At 39.9% G+C, this 17,897-nt stretch overlaps 1 protein-coding gene across 2 annotated transcripts in view; it reads right to left on the bottom strand.

Moving 5' to 3' along the window:
- MYOZ2 (myozenin 2) overlaps window positions 1-8,368 on the bottom strand; it is a 38,720-nt gene extending 30,352 nt beyond the window's left edge. Inside the window, exons 1-2 of one of the 2 annotated variants that reach the window (XM_038399226.2) lie at window positions 8,196-8,368; window positions 7,517-7,619 (exon numbers count right to left, since the gene is read on the bottom strand). In XM_038399226.2, coding sequence (XP_038255154.1) covers window positions 7,517-7,592 — 76 coding nt within the window. In that variant the 5' untranslated portion in view covers window positions 7,593-7,619; window positions 8,196-8,368. Of the gene's footprint in view, window positions 1-7,493; window positions 7,620-8,195 lie in introns of those variants that run through there. The other variant, XM_043513429.1, reaches the window with a different exon arrangement.
- Window positions 8,369-17,897: the final 9,529 nt, after the last annotated feature.

Raw genomic sequence — 17,897 nt, 5'->3', positions numbered from 1 at the left:
GATCCTGGGAGACCCTGTCTACCCCTTAATGTCATGGCTTATGAAGCCATACACAGGGAACCTTGACAGCAGCCAGGAGTGGTTCAACAACAGTCTGAGCAAGTGCAGAATGACTGTTGAGTGTGCTTTTGGCCCTTTAAAGGCCCCCTGGCGTTGCCTATATGGGAGGCTGGACCTGGCCGATGACAATATTCCTATACTTATAGCCATGTGCTGTAGCTCCGTAATATTTTTGAAAAGAAGGATGAAAGCTTCACTTAGGGCTGGACTGCTGAAGCTCAGCACTTGGAGGCTGAATTTGAACAATCAGAGACCAGGGCTATTAGAGGGGTGCAGCACAGGGCCACAAGAATCAGGGATGCCTTGAGGCAGCAATTTGAAGCTGAAAGGCACTAATATTTGTTGCTATGCTTGGGAGTGCAGTGCTCGTAATGCTAGGAGGTGATTGTGATTGGTGTAGACGATGCACTGTGAAGGTTTAAGAAAATTGCCTGTTGATTTGCAGGGCTCTGTTTGCTTTCAATTAATGGAATAAAGATTGCTTTCAAACCAAAACAATTATTTTATTAAATAACAACAACTAGAGGAGAGAGACAAACAAAAAAACACATCAGCACTGTAGGGGATGGGGGAAGAGAGGATCCCAGGAGGAGGTGGGTTCCTGGGATGGTTAAAGATTTGTGTATGTCCAGATATCATATGCAACACTCCTTTGGAGTAGAGTGCAGTGGGTACTGTTCTTCAGCAGGGCTAAACTGCAGAGGGATGGGTGTTGCCCTCTGGGGCAGGGGCAAGGGAAATCACTGTTCCAGGACTGTACTGTACACTGAGCACGTGGCTCTTGGGGAGAGCCAGCACTTTAGGGGAGGCCTGATAATCATTCCTGTCCCCACACTTTCCACAGGCTGTGTTCATAATGGAAGATATCTCACTGCTGAGGGTGAGTAGGGAATCAAGTGAGGGTCTTCTCCAAGACTGCGGCTTCCACCCTGGTCCTTATGCAGCTTGCCTGTGTGCAGCAATGGTCCCCCGCCCCTCCCAGTGAAGGCAGAACGGTGCAGGAAAGTTACCCTTAATGGGGCAAGAAACAAAACAGCTCTGCCAAAGAACCTGCAGCAGTTGATTGCCCAGTATCTCCATGAGAGTTTCATGGAGATCTCTGAGGTACATCCATGAAGTGAGGGAGTCAATCAACACCCCGTTCCACCGCTCAGACTAGGCATGTGGTGGTACGCTCATCATGCAGACACAAGCCTGCTTTCTGCAATCCTCCTGCCCCCAACAACTCACTTCAGCAATTCCCAAAATCAAAGCCTCCTCTCCTGTTAGCGCTTCACCAAGCTCCGACCCCTGTGACTGGCTAGCCTCCTCCCGGGTAGAGAAGAGCACCTGGCTGCATGCATTTCTGACCTCTGAGTTGTCCTCTGCTTCTGGGTCCCCCTCCCCCATTACATCCTCGTCCAAGATTCCCTCCTCCTGGCTCGGTCCACTCTCGACTGGCATGTGAGCCACCGAAGTATCCACAGTGGCCTTCACAGTGGAGGTGGGGTCACCACCGAGTATCATGTCCAGCTCTTTGTAGAACCGGCAGCTCATGGGCGCAGCACTGGAGCAGCGGTTTGCCTCCCGCGCCTTGTGGTAGGCATTCTGCAGCTCCATCACTTTGACCCTACACTGCAGTGTGTCCCGGTCATGGCCTCTTTCTGTCATTCATCGTGATATTTGTCCATAGGTATAATTCCAATGGCTGGAGCTCAGCTGGGACTGGACAGCCTCCTCTCCCGAAATGCTGATGAAGTCCAGCAGCTTGGCATTGCTCCAAGCGGGGGATCGCCTGGTGTGTAGAGCAAGCATGGCCACCTGGAAAGATGCGCTAAGACCACTGCACGCATCACTGAGCAAACAGGAAGGGGATTTTCAAAATTCCCAAGGAATTTAAGGGGTGGGCTCACAGTTGGTCATCTGAGGGCAAGGCACTAGAGTTCAAACCAATGACCAGAGAGTTGAGAACAGGTATTGTGGGACACCGCTCGGAGACCAGTCACAGCGCTGTAATCTACTAGGGTGTCTACACTAGCATCACAGCGCTGTAGCCCTGGTGCAGAAAGCTGTACGCCTCTCATTGGGGTGTTTTTTTATAGTGCTGCAACTGTGCAGTTTCTGCGCACTAAGTGGCTTGGCAGTGTGTACACCTCGGGAGTTACAGTGCAGAAAGCTGCTTTACTGCACAGAGACTTGCCAGTGTGGATAAGACCTTACTTTCTGTGGGTGTTTATAAGCTTCAGGACAAGATATGAAGTAACATCATGCTATGCAAAACCGCATTGAGCCTCCAATATGAATCAAGGTGACATTTTGGTATGTGTTTGAAATAAGCCCTAATTCTTTAAATATTTTTATGAACTACAGAATATTCAGGCTTCAGTGAGTGTGTTAAATGTATGCAATATAGTAAAATGAACTGAAATCAAATTATATGTTGGAAACTATTTAATTTCTTCCAGGGCATCCACACAGAAGAGCAGAACTTAACTTTGCATTACAGATTACAAAGGGGAGCAGTTGGTAGCTACAGTACCATTTGGTATTAAATAAGAACTGAAAAAAATAATGGAGATGTTAATATTTATTTTCAGAGTTTCTATAATTTCTAATTTTTAATGCATTGTGTAATATCTACTGGAAGCTTAGTGAACCTAAACAATATGAATTCTTGATGTTCTGGCAAATATAAATCTCTTCTAAATGACACGGCACATTAAATACTTATCCCAGGCTGCTGAGATTCTGGATTTCCCTTTAACTCACACAGAGAGAAGTTTGCAGGCACTGGACTTGCATCTGGGTTGGCTCAGATATGCTCCTACTGATGTCGTCCAAATTTTTGCAGTTGACTTCATCTGGAGCAGGATCTAGCCAGCTATGGATAATGCCAGGAACAGGAGAATGCACTTCTGCATTAAAATAACATGAGCAAGAACCCTGATAGTCTCCTGTTATTTAAGAGAGAACAATAAAACTAAGAGAGTTCAGCATGAAAGATGATGTATCAGCTTGCCCACTGCCTAAACAATGCCATATAGAAGTGATTTATAGGCATCACGATAGAGATAGTATGCACTAGGTATGGGCTAAAGCCACAAAATTTTGATTCAGAATTTCATTTTGAACTCCCGCACATCCAAAAGTCAAGGGTGTTTGAATCTGGGGCTAATCTCAGCAGGCATCCTGGTTGGTTGGAGTTGACAATTTCACCCCTTAGTCCACCAATATTTTCATGTAAAGCAAAGCTCCTTTCACTCACGTTTTGCTCTACTGCCAAGAATTTGGCCCATATTGAAATTTTGTGGGAATAGGGTGGAGAGAATTCAGTTCAGCCACACCCGAACCTTTGTCAATCATCTGCTCCATACTTAATGTTAAATATTTTGGGCCCCACTGTTCCCTCAGACACATACTGTCCTCGATCTGTGTTCAGAGCTCTCATTTATGTTAACTCAGCAATGATTCAAATTCTTTGTAACCAATTTTGTGTTTTGATATGTATCTAGGCAGCTTCCCAGAAATGTAGATGTGAGATTTTATTCCAGTTTTCTGAAAATTAAAATCAAATCTGCTGTCTGGTTTAATGATATGCATAGGGATTGCTTTGGAGTCAGCGTAATAAGAATAATGAGAAGCAAGAGAAGATGGTGTTTAGAGGAAGATAAAAGGATCATCTCCAAATGCAAAAGTTAAAAATTCATAAATTGACACTTAAATCTGGAGCTCCATGCTTTAATCCTGATCTTAACCTTTTAGCCTCAGTTTTTTCTCTGTTCCTGCCAAGTCCTCCCTGCCCCTTAAAATCATAACAGCTTTCATTTTAAAGATGATTTATACATTTCCTCCCTCATCCACCCCCCAATCTCTTTTAATCCTTCAATTTGAAATCTTCTAAATATCTTATTGTAGATTATACATTCTAATCATGAATATGAGATAATATATGTTTGTCACATAATCTGAAATAAGAATCTATAAACCTCCACAAAAGGTAGTTAAATATGTAGCTGCCAAAGCATGCATTAAAGATTTAAAGGTGAGCAAGGAGTAATTAACAGATATCAAGGGCTTTGTTTACCAAAAAACAAACAAACAAACAAAAAACATGTAGTTTTAAAAAATGAATGAGCCAAGGATTTTCTCATATTTTTAAAAGTAAATTAGACTTCAGCCTGTCTTAAAAAATATTTTGAACTTATTTTCTACTTTCATTTAAACCTGTTACAGTGAAATCAGCATTTGTGAAAGGTGAAGATTGCTAGGCCCAGAAAGTAAAGCCCTCTACAAAACAGGTTTAGCACAAGCAGAATAGTGCAAGTCTTCTCCGCCATTCTGCCAATCCCCCTCTCCTCTTAACTGTGGAGGCCAGAAAAGGTGAGAGATTGTTACATTCACCCATTTAATACCCGGACTCTCTCTTGAGAAAACAAAAAAGATGCCTATTAGTTCCCACTTTTGTAGTGTTTTTTTCTGATGTGGACTTTGTCCACTAAGGACAGGAATAACAACCCAAACTGATTTCACACAAACCACTAAAGAACTGGTGGGTAGTAATAACTTTCAGTCTCTGCCAGCGTGGCCTAGATTTGAAGCAGTGATGTAGAGCTAACAGTCTTTGTATTTTATCAGCAATTATAAGTCTCTTGGTATGAATCTGTTTACAGAGAGTTTGAGTCTCTATACTTATCTTAAAGTGTTATTGAAAAGTGACTGAATAAAAGTGGGTCCTATTTATGCAATAGACCTGCTTCAAGCCATAAGTACTTACTTTACTCAGTAAAATACATTTTTAATGTTTTTTACTCCTGTTAACAATACAGAGCCAATGCAGCTTTGGGAGAATGAGTGGGATTCTTTTGTGTGGCTCAAGTAATATAATTGAATTGTTAGCTAAATTCCAATTGCAGAATCATTATTACTGGTAATGATGCAAAAACCGAAAAGAAAATAGCTCAACTTTAAGATCTCAGGTTAAGTTTGCAGGCCAGCAATTAGGGAAAAAAAGATAGGCCAAATCAAAATCCCAGATCCAAGCTTTTTTATCTTTTTTAAAGGGTCAGAACAAACCTGTGGATCTGACCTTAAGGATTTAAAATCCACATTCCAACCCAAATTTCTCCGGATGGCTAGAAAATGTCAAGGATTGGGAAGTTTTAATTAATTTAAAGTATTGATCAGTGAGTCTCAAGAGGCTTTAGCATCCGATAGTTTGACTGCTTCTCCAAGGCTTGTCTGAACATCAGTGGTTTGGATATCAGGTTGGAAATCTCATGACAGAAGACTTCACAAGATTTCTAGTACAACCAGGTTTAGGCTAAGCCAAAGACACCAAGAGGGAAGCTTTTTCATAGTGTTTTGGTCTTTCAGTTTACATTCCCAGCTGAAAACAGGAAATGCAGAAGTGAGTAAAATATGTTAACTAAACTTCTTTGAACCTCAAAAAAAGCCTCGATTCAGTTAAATCATACGAATGCTGACTAGGTTCAGATGCAGCAGCATTTTGTGCCCACTCCCCCAAAATCTTCAGGGCCCCCTAGAGAGGATCTTTCTCCTAGCCCATTCTTCCTTTGCACCTTCAGTGAGAAGGATGGTCTGTCAATCCGAGAACCCGCACAGACAGACTCCAATTTTTCTCCCACTTCTAAATCCTTGATCTTCCACTTTCACTTGCAATCAGGTAATCATCAGCACCAGTCATCTATGTTTTGAGCTGCACGGCTGCCTGCTACTTTGTCTCTGTCCCATTCAGGCCTTCTCCTGTCATGGGTCCTACTTCCCAGTTCCAACAACATTGTCTTAATCCAGATATGGAATCAATTCAGTCCAGTGTCAGGTGAAGGCTTGGGTTGTTTCTCATACCAGTTCCTATGCCTAATCTAGAGTCAATTTTTTAAAAGAGAGGTCCAATTGTGTGTGTGAAAATATGAACAATTGTAAATTGAGTGTTGCAGTTACCTTGACTACAGTTGCAAAGTGGAGATTTACATATGCCTTTGCATGCATAAAGTTCTGATCTGTACTCATAATTGAAAGAACTGTACATGTAAAGGTAGGCACATATTTTTGAGCATGGATCTTAAGGCTCTACATTTAAAAATTTGACCCATTAACTAATTTTGAATTAAAACTGGATGTGGCCCACAGCAAATGCCTAAATGATCCATTGGATGATTTAACTGATCACTGCAATCAACTTTAAGAAATGAGTTACCTAATAATAAGATACTTCAGAGACAATTATATCATATGTGGAACATCTACATAATCCTTAGCTGGCTTCAGTACAGCTTGTTTTACATAGTCTTTAAATACAAAGATATGGGATCCAAACATGGCATCTACAAAAATATTGCAAATGTCACTCAGATATTAAATGGTTTAATATAACTGCATTTAAAAAATCTAACAGATATATTTACAACAAAATGTGAAAGGAATGGGCAGGCACTTAGATGGGCAGATTCTTTTTTATACATATACAAAGGGCCTGATCCTACTTTCCGTAGAATCAAATTTGTCAGTTAGTTATCTAAGTCGGTTATTTGTCCGTAAGTTATGTAAGTTATCACAATACATGTGAGCAGGAGAATAAATCCAAAAGTTTCATAAATAGATTTAAAGTTAGGTCCTTAATTTATAGTTAGGCACCTAAACCAATTGCCTGATTTTCAAAAGTGCTGAGTATTAAACAACTTCCACAGACTTCAAGGGGGACTGCTAGATGCTCAGCAATTTTGAAAATTAGGCCACTTATTTAAGCACCTAAATAAGATTTTATGGGTGGGATTTTCAAAAACATCTGAGTTAGGAGTACAGTTCTAGTGAAAATCAAGGGGACATGTGCTCCTAAATCACAAAGCACTTTTGAAAGTCTCACGTTAAGCACCTACTTTTGAAAATCAAGTTAAGATTTTCATAGCTATTTCCATTTCCCTCAGAATGGCAACAGGAAAGTTGAATTGCTGCTTAAAAGATCAGCCAGTGACTATGTATTGGAGAGAAACGACAAGAGCTAATAAGGTTTATTAATCCCAATAGCTAGCTTTGAGGGGAAGAAGGAGAATATTGATACAAATATTTTTGATCATGCATATTAAAAGAAATGGAAAACAGGAAAAAAGATATAGACAGATAATCATGTTTTGTATATGAATAGTCTTGTAAAATGGAATCCAGTCATAATATTATCCCCAAATAATATCCTGAAAGGCTATCCAAGCAGAATGTACATCAGCTGTTAGATTACTTCATTCCTTCACAACAGTTGTTCATCTGAAAATAGCTTTCAAATGAAAAGAGACAACTACAGAAGGATTAGTTACCATAGGCAGCATGATACCCCCACTGTATTATTTATGGCAGAATACCCAGAGAAAGAGCTGTAAGAGAGTTAAACTGTAAGATTAAAAAGAAATGTTAGGAAGGGGCGAAAGGAACATAGGACATACAGTAACCGGTTTTAGCTCTATACCATTTCCGTAGATTTCCTTCATAATGGCTGATGCTTGTTGTTTCCTCTCTTTGACCATGGCAGAATGTGATAACATTGTGATTGTCTGGTGGGGTTTTCCTCACTGAAAAAAAAAATCCACATTTTTACATTGTTGAGCCAGTGTGTAGAATCCAGTTGACTTTTAGTTCTAGCATTGTCTTCAGAATAATTAGTGACTATACTTATTTCTCATTTGGCTAAGATGTCTTTTTAACAATGCCAAAGACACTGGCAATCACTCCTTGCAAACATTTGATCAGAGACACATTCTCCGACTCAAAGATAAGAAATCCTGAGTGACATACTGTCCTACATAAATTCTGTAGCAAGATCTGTGGCCGTGGTCTGGACCTTCTTATTTCCACACACTATGTTTAAAAAAATGCAAATCTGTGATTTATTTCATATGCTGTCTTTTGTTAACCCTTGATCTAAAGTCTCAAAAATAGGAAAAATTCTGGCAAACTGCTTAAAGTGACAGCAAAAAGGTTGATGAGCTTGTTAAAGTATCTTTAAATAAGCAAAGAAAGTGGATTCCCCACTAGATAAAAATATACATCATATTTTATTCCTGAGATAAGGTGTTACTTAAATGTCTTCTATGCAACAGATTTTAGGACAAACAATGTCAAAATATTTCAGGAAACAATACACTTACCCTATTGTTAGGCTTTGTTGTGCAGAAAAAAGCAATCCCAACCCCTTTTGGTGAAGTTTCTGGAGTTTGTTATGAATGGGGATGACCTGACTGGTCCAGGATGGTTTCTATCCTTCTGGTTGGGTTTGCATGGTACCTAGTACGAAGACAAACTGGGGGCTGACCCTCTCCAAAGAGACTGGCATCCAGCTGACATCAGCCAGCTATATATAGAACCAAACACTTCAGCTAGTCATATCTTCCTGGCAAAAGAAGAGAACAGAAAGATTTCAGCTGTACCCACCACAAAGAGAGTGTATCTCTTCCAGAGCTTATTGGGAGATTTCATGGAATGCTCTCTTGTTCAGATCATCCCATCATTCTTAAAGAAGAATAATCTCCATGTTATAACCAGGGAAAAGACATTTAAAAATAAGGTGATAAATATATGATGAGAAAGACTGTATTTGATGGGAATGGAATGGGCTAATCCTTCAATGAAAGATAAAATCATGTCTTTACAGTAGCTGATGACTAAAGTTAGTGGTAAACAGTTGATGTACAAAGCCTACTCTTAAAAAGAAATCAGAAACCTGCAGTGTTATTTGTGTTAAGACAATACTTTTACAATAGGTTACAGTTTGTCTCAAAAAATAGTACAAGAATTTGTCTCATAATGATTTTTTAAAATTGATTTCTGAAAACTGCAATAATTTAGAAGCCATTAATACCCAATATATGGTATCACTTTATGCTAGAAACTTGTTTTATGTAGGATCACAGATATCCCAGGACAGTAGCTACCTTGTCCACCTACCAAAGAAAACATTCAGGTTGTGTCCCCCTCCTTTCTATGTATAAAAGGTACCACAGTGGTAGGGGAGAAGAAGATGATGAGGCTGTTTTTCTGGTTTTGTTTTTGTAGGGTTTTTGTTCTAAAGAAGTTCTGTTTTTTGCTCTCTTTTTTTCACATCAGGAATTGAGTTCTTGCCTCCCTGGAAGACTCAGTAGAGGACTGATAGGAGAAAGGCTGAGGACAGGTATTAATACCTAGTGGTATGGGCCCCCTGGTGAGGGCCTTACATGCTAATTGCACTTCCTCCTTTCTCCACTGTGGAATATCAGAGCTAATTTTGATTCCATTAGGAGTCTAGTTACAGGCTGCTGAGCTGAATTCACTTTGGGCCAATGGTGCACCAACACTGAGGCTCCCCTACTACAAGCAGAAATCACAAAAGAACTAAACTTACTAAGAGCTGAAATCACTGACTGTTGTGTTAAGTAGTGAGGGAGCCTGAAGATATATTGCGGAGCAATTTGTGGGACAGCTGGCAGAGCAGAGCGGCTCTTGGAGCAGAGCGGATCACGGGATGGCTGGAGCAGCTCATGGGGGCAGCTGGCAGAACGGAGCAATTCATGGGATGGCTGGTGGAGCGGAGTGGAGCCCCATGGAGAGGTTGGGCAATTGGCTTCGGACCACGTAATGTGCCCCTTAACTCCAACAGTATTCTTGCCAGTAAGTTAAAGAAGTATGGGCTGGATGAATGGACAATAAGATGGATAGAAAGCTGGCTAGATTGTAAGGCTCAATGGGTAGTGATCAATAGCTCCATGTCTAGTTGGCAGCCGGTATCAAGTGGAGTGCCCCAAGGGTCGGTCCTCGGGCCGGTTTTGTTCAATATCTTCATTAATGATCTGGAGGATGATGTGGATTGCACCCTCAGCAAGTTTGCAGATGACACTAAACCTGGGGGGAGAGGTAGATATGCTGGAGGGTTGGGATAGGATACAGAGGGACATAGACAAATTAGAGGATTGGACCAAATCTGATGAGGTTCAACAAGAACAAGTGCAGAGTCCTGCACTTAGGACAGAAGAATCCCATGCACCGCTACAGAGTAGGGACTGAATGGCTAGGCAGCAGTTCTGCAGAAAAGGACCTCGGGGTTACAGTGGACAAGAAGCTGGATATGAGTCAACAATGTGCCCTTGTTGCCAAGAAGGCCAATGGCATTTTGGGATGTATAAGTAGGGGCATTGCCAGCAGATCGAGGGATGTGATCATTCCTCTCTATTCGACATTGGTGAGGCCTCATCTGGAGTACTGTGTCCAGTTTTGGGCCCCACACTACAAGAAGAATGTGGAAAAATTGGAAAACGTCCAGCAGAGGGCAACAAAAATGATTAGGGTACTGGAACACATGACTTATGAGGAGAGACTAAGGGAACTGGGATTGTTTAGTCTATGTAAGAGAAGAATGAGGGGGGATTTGATAGCTGCTTTCAACTACCTGAAAGGAGGTTCCAAAGAGGATGGATCTAGACTGTTCTCAGTGGTGTCATATGACAGAATGAGGACTAATGGTCTCAAGTTGCAGTGGGGGAGATTTAGGTTGACTATTAGGAAAAACTTTTTCACTAGGAGGGTGGTGAAACACTGGAATGCGTTACCTAGGGAGGTGGTGGAATCTTCTTCCTTAGAAGTTTTTACGGTCAGGCTTGACAAAACCCTGGCTGGGATGGTTTAGTTGGGGATTGGTCGTGCTTTGAGCAGAGGGTTGGACTAGATGACCTCCTGAGGTCCTTTCTGACCCTGATATTCTCTGATTGTGACATCACAGTACAAAGGAAGTGAAATCTGGATAATTGAGTTTGGATGTGATTTTTATTCAGATTCTTTTAAACAGATATATACTTGTTAATACCTTGTAAGCAAGAGGCCCCCTCCTCTTAAAGAAATATATACACACTGTATAAAATTCAAACAAACATACTCCTAAACATAAACCTCAGCCTAAGCTTTCTCCTCAAGTTGGGCTTTTCTTAAACTCAACCTTGTAAAACTTCTCTGTTGCAGACCATAGTTCTCTCTGCCCATGAGCAAGGCTCATTTTTAATCCTTGGTAAGAGTCAACAGAAACCGCACACTTGTACACTCGACCGTAATTCCACTGCTCTTTCATGCAGAGTTCAAGCATCTGATAAAAAGGGTGCCTTAACAAATGCTTGATAAAAAACTGTTTCTTAAAGATTCAATACTTTTCACCCATTCAGTAAAAGATCCAGAGAGCTCCCTGTTTCTTTGAGACCTTTAGCAAGTCCTCCAGCAAAAGCCACGAAGACCAGATGTGATAAACCTGAGATTTCCAAGGTAAAAAATAAACCACAAAACCAACAGCAACCTCTCTACAAAACAAAACAAAAAAAAAGCATGTACACTTAAAAAACCCTTTGAAACCATCTTTATACACTATAAAATAAGAAAGCGGGGAAGCAGAGGAGCTAGGAAAGCATGTGGAATGAGGGTAAAGTGGAGAGACTGTGAAGGAGGTGAGACAATGTGTGTGGAGCATAGCTTGGGTCATCACATACCTCCTTTAACTCTGACTACAGCCCTTGTTTTTTTCTCATTTCCTGACTACACAGTGCATATGGAGCAGACAGTCAATGTTTTGCCAAGACAGACAGAATTTGAACAGATGTCTCAGTGATAAAAATCCAGAGTTATGCCTCCACAGCAGGTAATTTACAGCTTTTGCTCTGTGTATAGACACAGGGAACATGAGAATTTCTCCCTTACAATCGTTTTGTAGAAACGAGAAAAGTAGAAACAGTTGTAAGGAAAGAAGATACAAAACAACAACGACAAAAACAAACAAACAAACAAAAATTCAAAAGAGTAATTGTTTCTAACAATCCTAAAGTTATTTTGATCACTTAGATCAGTGTTTTGTTCTTATGAGGGTTAGGTATTGGGTCTGGTATTTATTTTTGTATTTGTGTTTTCAGTATGTAGTGCAAATCCTGAAGTCCTGCTCAGTTTTTGTTCAGCCCATGTATAGGTAGAAGTCCCACTGATTTCAACTGGAGTTGTGTGTTTTGTTTATATTTAAGTTCATCTGAGGTTTTTGCTTTAAAAATACATCCAGGAGCCATTTCTGGGGCTGATCCTCATGACATTTCAGTACCTGATTAGAAGAAATGCCATGAGAAGATCAGGTCTCTCATTCTTTCAGCACTATAAATTGCCTCTAAAGCAAAAGTAAGTAACACAAATATGGAGATATTTCATTTTATTTAAATTTACCTTAAAATAGGTAGCTATGGATTTTGTACACAAGTCCAAATTTTTATGGCCCCAGTTCAGGTAAGCAGATGACTGGAAAGTAGCTAATGTAAAGCCAATTTTTAAAAAGGGCTTCAGAGGAGGTCATGGCAATTACAGGCCAGTAAGCCTAACTTCAGAACCAGGCAAATTTGTAGAAATTATAATAAGAAAAGAATTATCAGACACATAGATAAAAGTGATTTGTTGGTGAAGAATCAACAGAACTTTTATAAAGGGAAATTATGCCTCACCAATCTATTAGAATTCTCTGAGGGAGTCAACAAGCATGTGGATAAGACTGAACCAGTTGATATGGTGTACTTGAATTTTCAGAAAGCCTTTGACAACATCCATCACCAAAGGCTCTTAAAGAAACTATGTAGCCATGGGATAAGACAAAAGTTCCCATCCTGGGTCAATAACTGGTTGAAAGATGGTCACGTCTCACAGTGAAGAGAGGGGAAAAGCAGGGTCTCCCAAGGATCTGTACTGTTGTACTCCCAAGGATATGTGCTGTTCAACATATTCCTCAATAATCAGGAAAAGGGTGTGAACTGTGAAGTGGTAAGTTTGTAGATGATACAAAATTATTCAAGGCTGTTGTGTCCAAAGCAGACTGAGGAGTTACAGGAGGATCTCACAATACTGGGTGACTGGGTAACAAAATGGCAGATGAAATTCAACATTGATAAATGCAAAGTAATGCCCATTGGAAAAAATAATCCCAACTATACATATACAATGATGGGGTCTAAATTAACTCTTACCACCTATGGAAGAGATCTTGGAGTCACTGTGCACAGTCCTCTGAAAACTTCTGCTTAATGCACAGCAGTGGTCAAAGTAGGCTAACAGTATGTTAGGAACTATTAGGAAAGAGATAGAAAATAAGATGGAAAATATCATAGTGCCACTATACAAATCCATGGTGCCTTGTTTACTGTGTCCAATTCTGGTTTTTCCATCTCAAAAAGGTTCAGAGGAGGGCAACAAAGATGATCAAGGGTATAGAACAGCTTCCATATGAGGAGAGACTAAAAAGATTAGAGCTGTTTCAGTTCAGAAAAGAGATGACTAAGCGGGTTTATGCTAGAGGTATAAAGAAAATCACGAGTGGTGTGGAAAAAGTGAATAGGGAAGTGTTGTTTACCCTTTCACACAATCCAAAAACCAAGGGTCATCTGATGAAATTAATATGCAACAGGTTTAATAAAAACAAAATGAAATACTTTTTCACACAGTGGACAAGTAACCTGTGGAACTCATTGCCATGGGATATTGTGATGGCCAAAAGTATAACTGGGTTCAAAAAAGAGCTGGATAAGTTAATGCAGAATATGTCCATCATGGCTGTTAGTCAAGATTGTCAGTGATGCAACCTCAGGTTCAGGGCTACCGTAAACCTCTGACTACCTGAAGGCAGTGGTGGATCACTCCATAATTGTCCTATTCTGTATGCTTCCCCTGAAGCTCTGATAATGGCCAGTGTTGGAGACCAGATACTGGGCAAGATGGACCCTGCTCTGACACAATATGGTAGGTCTTATGTTCTTAAAGCACTTAAGAACATGGCTAATTTTAATCACATACTTTAGTACTTTGTTGAACTGGGGGCTACATTCTGTTTGCTCCTTTCCCATTTGTTTATCTCTCTGGCTTCAGTGTCATATCTTACTCAGAGAAGAAAAGGATGGCACCAAATCACAACAGAACATTTAACTGTGCAGAACATTTAACTGTGAACTTTATCATTTAAATGTTGAACATTAAACAGCCTCTTTGGGAAGATTATTGAAGGGCCCAATCCAACTCCCATTGAAGCCAATGGGAGTTTTCCCATTAATTTAAATAGGAACAGAATTGGTCATATAATGAGTTTCATCTGGGGTATCGATGGGACCAGTAAACTTCAACTGTAACATTTGCAAACAGAGAATCTGATCCTGCAGTTTACTATGGGTATCTCTACATTGCAATAAAAGACCTGCGGCAGGGCCCTGTCTGGCCAGGTCAGCTGACTCAGGCTCCTGGGGCTATAAAAATGCAGTGTAGACATTTGGTCTTAGACTGGAACCCAGGCTCTGAGAACCTGTGAGGGGGGGAGTGTCTCAGAGCTTGGGCTTCAGCCTGAGCCCAAACATATGCACTGCTATTTTTAGCCCCACAGTCCAAGCCCCAAGTTAGCTGACCTGAGCTCTGAGACTTGTTACCAGTTTTTTATCGCAGTGTAGCCATACCGTGAGTGCCCCAAATTCCCACAGTAGTCAGTCAGGGTGTTCAGTATCTGAAAATATCAGGCCATGAGTTACTAAACCCACTGTGTGTATATGTGACTCTCATAATGTCCATAATAAGGAATTAAAGGTTAAAGAAGGTTTAAGACTTATAGCACTGTGATACAGCATACCAAAACCAAAGCAAATCATGCATTTCAATGAGAGGAAATATTATTAAGCTAGTGGTGAACTTGAATGCTTTAGCCACCCTATGAAAAAGGACAACAATTACCTGTCTTTTTCCTCTAGGGCATTTTTATTTAAACTCAGTAAGACCTTTCCTTTTAGTATTGTCCTTTGTAGTTCTTTGTGGGATTTTTCTTACCATGCTGCTTTCTCCAGATTGCATAATTTTCCAGAAAGGAAGTACAGACTTAAAGTGGGGAGGAGGAGGGGGAAACAGACTACCTACAACCATTTCTTTTCTGTATTTCTGTTTTTCATTCTTATACACACCAGGGAATCAGTTCAGGCAAAACTCAAACTGAAGTCAATGGGAGTTTTGCCTGAGGCTCCTATTCACTTCAGCAAAGCACTTAAGTATGTGCTTAATTTTACACATGTGCTTATATTCAACTCTAGGTCCTGATTCTTCAAAGATTTATGCACAGGCTTACCTTTACTGCCATGAGTAGTCCCATTAAATTGAACTCCTAGCAATAGCATAAACTTAAGCACGTGTGTAAGCATCTCCAGGATCAGGATTCTGTTCAGTGCCTGAATGAGATTTGCAGGGTCAAGTCCCTGGTATACTTTCAGGCTTTTATTTATTTATTTATTTATTTTTTCTGTGAGGAATGTCTCCCTCTATCTCTTTCTTTCTTTTTTTTGTAGTATGCACTTTCCAATAAACAGAACAGTTCTTACAGAAGGAGAAAAAGAAAGAGGGGGATTGTATATCAGATTGCCAAGAATATAGTCAATAGTAAATTCAATACTCAACTTCAGGTTTGTTTTTGTATAAACTCCTTAAATTCAGATATTTATTGAAGATTATGGTGGTGACTGTGGACTACTTGGCAGAACACAGAGGGTAAATTAAATAAATTACACTCTCATGCAACTTGAAAGGTGAACTGCAAATCATAGATAGACAGACAGACAGACATACCCAAACTTACTTGTTTTATTTTTTGACTGTTCCTTGATTTTGCAGTTCAGCTGTCAGTTTTGAGTTAATTTTTTAAAGCTCTCTCAGTCTTATAGTCTAAGGTATGTAGTGTTGTCCAAAAAAGAAAAATAAAAGATAAGATAAAAAGGAAAGTAAGAAGTGAGAGATCAGAAAGGCATCAAAAGCATAAGGGATATGTTGACTTTCCTCCACAACAAAATGTCCACCCCGTCTTCTTTTTCAATGCTTTTTCCCACCTGTGCCAGCAATGAAATTGTTATATTTTTAATCACAAATGGAAAACTCAAATGTTTGGTGCCCAGACTCACCCCTCCACTGACAATTCATCCCCCTAACACACAGGCTATTGTTGTGCCAAAGTCACGTGACGTGTCCAAAACGAGGAACGAAACTAAAGTAAATAGAGGTGGATACCTGGAAAGAGCTACTGTTCCATATGTCAAGAAACAAATTGCCAAAGCAAGCCTACTTTTTTTCCTATTTGATTATATAATTCCAGTGTCTTATCCAGAGACTTTATCACATTTTCCTTCACAGCTCTTGCCAATGTTTATTTTTCCTCTAATACATTGAAGCATTTTCTGTGACAGTTATCTCACCTGCAAGAAAATCTGCACGCTTATCTCACACAAATTTAGCATGACCTAATTTTAAAAAGGGAAAAGAGTTTGTTTTTTCTTTCAATTGAAACCTTCTCCAACAGTGAATGCAACCCAAATACAACAGCACTAGAACCCCCAGTGAATCGAAGGCTCTGATCCTCCCATCATATCCATGTAGCCCACGAAAGCTTATGTTCTAATAAATTTGTTAGTCTCTAAGATGCCACAAGTCCTCCTGTTCTTTTTGCAGATACAGACTAACATGGTTGCTACTCTGAAACCATCCATATGGGAGGATTCCTGAACCCATGCAGAGTCCCAGTGAAGTCTAAAGGGTTCTGCTTGAGTGCAGGGTTCCACCTGCATTGATCAATGACAGGACCGGTACAATAAAGAGAAAGCAAGACTGACCTGTCTATTTCAGTGTCCAAGTTGAGTGGAATAAAAAAAAACTTAAATGTAGAGCTGGTTGGGAAGATACTTTTTTTTCTTCACAAAAAAGGTCAACAAAAACAACAATTTTCCATTTTCATCAGTATTTCTCCTTAATATGTTTCAGGTTTTTCAGGTTAAACCCCAAACAATTTCCGGTTTTGCTTACTGAAAATCAAAAAGATTTCAGTTTTAACACTGAATAATTTCATTTTTTGATTGATGAAAACTGAAAATATTTTGGTTATAGGGTGTTCACAAAAACTCCAACATTTTGGATGAAAATCTGAATTTTGTTTTTTATAGAAACAGATTTTAATGAAAAGTTCTGTTTAGTCAAAAAGCCAGTTTTATTCAAAAATAAAAAGTTTCAATGATTTTTTTTCAACCAGCTCCACTTAAAAGTTGAAAAATTAGTTATTTTAAAAAAATTATTTCAGTTTTAATAACTAAGGTGTTATTAAGGCATAAGGGTGGAAATTAGCACTTAGATGATGTGATGTGGTACTGTACTGTATCATGCATGTTCTGTAACTATGATGGACTTGGACAAGTAAATAGAGAGATAAAGAAATTTGTATCCCCTTTAAGTTTCCCTTTTTGTATGTATGCTTCTCTTTTTTTAAAGGTACGGCTGCACTTGTGAAGGCATTTAGAGTACAGACACTGCACGCCCAGTTAGCATGGGTATAAATTGCCGTGTAGACGGTGAGGCACAGTTTAGATGAGTAGAGAAGAGTGCCCTACTCATCTGCATTCCCAGGGTATATACTCTACACAGTTCTCTATATGACCAAGCAGTGCCTCCCATGTCTACATTGCTATTTTTGCTGCCTCCCTGCTGCTGGAGCTTTTCAATACAGCATGTAGATACACATGTAGTACTTGTGCTGTACACACCAGCATAAGTGTAGACATAGCCTAAGTGCCACTAGCACTTTCTTCAGAATTTTCTTTTCAACACACATATTTTTCCGATACTTTTCTGGGATTGGTACCAATGCCTTCTGTGAGTTAGTGTCCTCATATGATACCTTTGTTTCTTTGGGGAGAAGTGTTATTTTATAGGCCTTATACCTCTGTCCTGCCAATTCCACTAACATTTTAGAGAGCGCTAAGAAAACAACACCTCATCTCTTAAGGTGTCCTATCTATAAAATCTTGCAGAAACGG

This window comes from Dermochelys coriacea, chromosome 4 (genome assembly GCF_009764565.3).
Source record: "Dermochelys coriacea isolate rDerCor1 chromosome 4, rDerCor1.pri.v4, whole genome shotgun sequence".
Taxonomy (NCBI): Eukaryota; Metazoa; Chordata; order Testudines; family Dermochelyidae; genus Dermochelys; species Dermochelys coriacea.
This window is presented reverse-complemented; position numbering and strand designations above follow the sequence as displayed.